The sequence below is a fragment of the Pygoscelis adeliae genome, unplaced genomic scaffold, assembly GCF_000699105.1.
Source record: "Pygoscelis adeliae isolate BGI_AS28 unplaced genomic scaffold, ASM69910v1 Scaffold160, whole genome shotgun sequence".
NCBI lineage: Eukaryota > Metazoa > Chordata > Aves > Sphenisciformes > Spheniscidae > Pygoscelis > Pygoscelis adeliae.
The window spans coordinates 2732777-2737212 of NW_008824035.1; the positions used below are offsets into that span (position 1 = coordinate 2732777).

General features: G+C 42.7%; 2 protein-coding genes across 2 annotated transcripts in view; one reads left to right on the plus strand and one right to left on the minus strand.

The window, feature by feature from the left end:
- The window catches only part of BZW1 (basic leucine zipper and W2 domains 1), an 8839-nt gene extending 8704 nt beyond the window's left edge, over positions 1-135 (plus strand). Inside the window, exon 11 of the mRNA XM_009332905.1 lies at positions 104-135. Within this exon, the coding sequence (XP_009331180.1) occupies positions 104-135 (32 nt within the window). The remainder of the gene's footprint in view (positions 1-103) is intronic.
- A 12-nt stretch (positions 136-147) lies between these two features.
- Positions 148-4436, minus strand: part of CLK1 (CDC-like kinase 1) — a 7630-nt gene continuing 3341 nt past the window's right edge. The window contains exons 6-13 of the mRNA XM_009331662.1: positions 3965-4081; positions 3664-3830; positions 3493-3587; positions 3276-3405; positions 3044-3126; positions 2389-2468; positions 2047-2137; positions 148-1953 (exon numbers count right to left, since the gene is read on the minus strand). Coding sequence (XP_009329937.1) covers positions 1741-1953; positions 2047-2137; positions 2389-2468; positions 3044-3126; positions 3276-3405; positions 3493-3587; positions 3664-3830; positions 3965-4081 — 976 coding nt within the window. The 3' untranslated portion in view covers positions 148-1740. The remainder of the gene's footprint in view (positions 1954-2046; positions 2138-2388; positions 2469-3043; positions 3127-3275; positions 3406-3492; positions 3588-3663; positions 3831-3964; positions 4082-4436) is intronic.

The window sequence follows — 4436 nt, forward strand, 5'->3', positions numbered from 1 at the left end:
CAGTAGCAGCATTGCGTGGGATGCAGGGCAGCGGCTGAACTTGGGGGCTGGGGGGGGCGGGCTGACCTGCTGGCAGCCTGTTGATGAGGTCTCTCTGTTCCAGAGTCGGAGTCTGAAGCTGAAGAGGGTGACTGACCTGTGAATCTCTGTCCTCAGTAAAGCAAACAGGAGCTGTAGATAAGTGTCATGTCTCATGTGTCCTTCTGATTCTTACATCCTACCTCCCTGTATCAAGCATGATATAAGGGCTCTCATGGCAATTTATTTTAACTGTTTTCTATAGTTATTGAGATACTGGGTTTAGTTTTTAAAACCATGTTTTAAGTAGCTTACAGGAGCTATTATAGATTTGACTCTAACCTGCATTTGTCCTTTCAGTTATATTCTACCTCCTGTATTTTCTACTGTAATAATGTAATTTAAGGCCTTCCACAACAAAATCCATTTTACCTACCCCTTGGGTTTTCTATCTATATTTGAGCAGACATGATATGGTGAATGAGATTTATGGCAGTTCTGTTTGCAAATTAAACTGTAAAAAGCCTCCAAAGTGAAGAGGCCATGGCTCGTGTGGTAACTCGGTGTGACACCTCAATCTCTACCACTTGCTCCAAATAACCCCATTCATAGGTGGCTGTCCATCTCCCCAGGGACTTTGTCATCTCTTACTATACTTCCAGCATAAAGCAATCCTCTATTCCAACGGCTGGGTGAGGTGGCTGCCCCACTTCTGGGAGCTCAGTGTCCTGCTGGAGAGCAGCTGTTCTGGTGAACAGTAACCATGGTGGGTATGAAGAGCGGCATCTCTGAGCCTGCTGGCTGCCACTGCTGCGGGCCTGTGTTCCCGAGGGATGGCACAGCTGGAGGGGCTGCGAGGCTGCCTCGCAGCTAGGCAAGATTCTGGGGGAAGTCTTGCCACTTCTCTCATGGAAGAGTGTTCCACGTACAGCTGCCCAACAGCTTTCTAGAGCCCTGGCCTATGTTGCTAGCAGGGCTGGGTCAGGGGGGCAGCTGGCTTGTGCTGCTCTGTAAACGCACGACTGCTGGAAGGCAAGGCGGACAAAACTCTGCCCCCTCCCCGTGAAGTTGAGAGATTATTTTATGCTGGCAGTTGACATGTTAAACCAAACAGCTTATCTGCTTCCCAAACTTTGAATTCTTAATGGAAATTCTCAGGACAGCTCATAATCCAAGAAAGATTTGGTAAAAGACTGAAGTCTGTGCTGTTGTAAGCTAATAATGAGCATTAACTGAAATACTGGTAACCAGAGTACACCTACTAAAATTTAAAAAAGAAAAATGTGATCCCAGTGCAATCTGTTCGCTACTACAGTGATCTTCCTTACTTTGTAACTTTTTTTTTAAACAAATAAAGGCCATCCTTACACTTCATGTCAAGGGCTGTCTCTGTTCTCTTACCCAGAAAGGAAGCATCAGTCATGCTAAAGGATAAAAATCAGTTCTAGGTATTTTGCTATTCTAATGACAGTTGAATAAAACATAACTAAAATACTACTTCCGTGCTGTTGGGAGGCCTGTTTTATGGAGTAGAGGGTGCTCTTTTCCACGTGCTGAAGGTGCAACTGTCCTGAGACTTTTACTTACTGAGGAAACGCAACCAGGTTCGTTAGTATCTTTTCCTTAAATAAGTTTTATGCCAGCAGCTGGATTAAAACTTCAGTATCCAAAAGTCATAATACAAAATAGGACATTTACAAAGTAACTGTACACAATAAATATTTAACATTGTTTATGTTTCTTTGGTGGACTGACATCCACGTCAGCCTGCTCAGCTATAGGAGACAGCGCCCTTTTTTCCCGTTTCAATGGGAAGAAGAAAGGATGTTTCAGTGCCGCTTCAAGAGTAATGCGCTTGGCTGGGTCATACTCCAACATCTTTTGAATGAGGTCAAAGAGGTTCTCGTGGTCAGAATCGTGGCAGGTCATGAATTCCTTCATGAAGTAGACAAGAAGACATGTTTTGGTAATCTTGCCATTGCACTTGAAACTCCTCTCCCCAAAAGCATTTCCCCTCTCTTGTCTTACCTTCAGTGGCTTACAGCGCCTTGAGACATATCTACCGGCAGAACTGTGTTCATCCCAGTCCAGCCGGTCATGACGGAAATATTTGCGTTTCCTTAAACAAAGAGACCACAGTTTTGTTATTCAAAGATTCTGTTTTGTCCCTTCACTAGAAGTTTATTAGCATGTTTGTTCACAACTTGGGAACTGAGCTGGGAAGTATTCCACAAGAGTGGCCAGCTTGTTAAATAGAGCAAAAGGATGAATCTAAGTTTAATAAACTTTTTAAAAACATTTGCTATTAAACCAAATCTGACAATATTTAAATTAAACCACAGCAGTCCAGGTACAGAAAAATGCAGTTACCTGGTCTTCTTTATCATGTGATTTGGCAAAGGCCCCAGTATTCGCTCCATCATTGCCAGGTGTTCTTTGCTGTCATGGGTCTGGAGGGAAATCAAGATAGACATTTTTGTCCATAGTTAGAGGAAGTTATCAAGAACCACACACTGACCTTCCTTCGTTTCTGACTGTACCCTGCAACCAATAATCAGTTTCAGATTAAGGCTGTACAGAGGCTGCAGTCATCGGTTTCCTGAAATAAGTTACAATCTACTGGAGTTTTTTCACCTTGACCCCTGCCTTGTTTGTTTTTTTCTTTGTTCATAAATTTCAGGTTTCAGCAATACTGTCAAGATGACAGAGTTCAGGTATTTGCCGATGGTGATAGATGAAGCTACATCTGTTGTTAACATGGCTTGTAAATTACAAATGTTAACAGGGTCATCCTTCCTAACAAGCTGCTGCCCAAACGTTTATTGAAAGCAACCTGTAGAAATCTGCTGCTGAGAAAGTTCCTTTGTGCCTACATCTTCTGGTCTCTTCAACTTGGCATTACAGAGAAACGCAGCTTGATTTCTGGCACAGACCGTTCCCCTTAGTCCCCACCTCGCTGTAGCGCATTTTCACCATGCTGGGGAGCGTTACACGTGCCGCACGATTTTGAGGTTCAATTACCTACCGGAAATACTGTGAATCCAAGGTAGTATTCTATGAGAATACATCCTATGCTCCAAACATCACACGGTTGTGACCATCCCAGTGCTGCAAAAAGACGCAGAAGGTTCACGTTTATACCAGGCTGCACACAGTTCAACAGCTCAAGCAAGATACGCAACACTCCTGTGGCACCGTTCAATAGCATACAAAAAAAAATCTTACGCAACAGAGCAGCCTAACAGACTTCCACTGACCTAGGATAACTTCAGGAGCTCTGTAATGTCTGGTAGACACCAAAGTGCTATGGTACTCGTCATCGTATGTTGCGCTTCCAAAGTCCACGACTTTGATGTCTGGATTTTTCAGTGTGCGTTCGTCACATTTCTGAAATGAAACGCAATGGGATGGACGTGACCAAATAAGCCCAGAGGATGGCTGAGGGGGAGGGGGGGGGAGAGGACAGCAGTTTACCAGTTTGGGGTTATATTCTTCTACATAGTCAGACGTCACAAATAAAATATTTTCCGGTTTCAGATCTGTATGTGTCAACTTGTTCAAATGCAAAACTGCAAGATAACAACTATGGTTAGCAAATTCCATGACGAAAATTTAACAAATGAAGCAAAAAAGAAACATACATACAGTTCACAGATTTGCAGATCTGATATGCCATCTGTCTAATGTGGTCCATCCTAAACGGCAGAAAGCCGTTCTCTTTAATGAAGTCATAGGTGCTGAGCCCCAGTAGCTCAAAAACAATGCAGACGTGTCCGTGGTACTCAAACCATTCGAACATCTGGACACAGCGACTGCAAAAGCACGAACATACACGAGATTGTAACAGGAAGTTGTATAACGCTCAGACACATATGTCATGTTACAGAAAGCGACATCACAGAAATCTTAAAGCCAAAACACAGTACAGCCGGCTTTGGAAACTTACTATGTACTGCTGGGATCCGATGCATTTAAATGTTCCAGTACTTGTATTTCTGCACGAGCTGCTTCGGAGTACCTATCAACATTTTTTACTATTTTCACAGCTACATGTCTGTCTTCCCTGAAAAGACGGGTTTTAACAGCGATTAGAAAGACGAGTAGTTTTAACTAAGAATATTCAGTAATTACCACCACATACGTCGTTTGTAACAACGGGAACCTTATCAGAAAAGGTCTTTTTTTAAGTACGTACTGACTTAATATAACCAAGGTTCATCTACGCACAAACACAACTAAAATTTAATCTTTAAATTTTGAAAACATAACTCGATACCTTTTATATCGGTATTTTTCTTAAAGGTTAAAATCCCCATTTACCTCCCCTTCGTATTTATGTATGCTGGGCTAATATTGGAGAAACTTGCACATCTCACAGCCTAGCACGACCGTCAGTCAAAAATGACAAGCCTAAAACT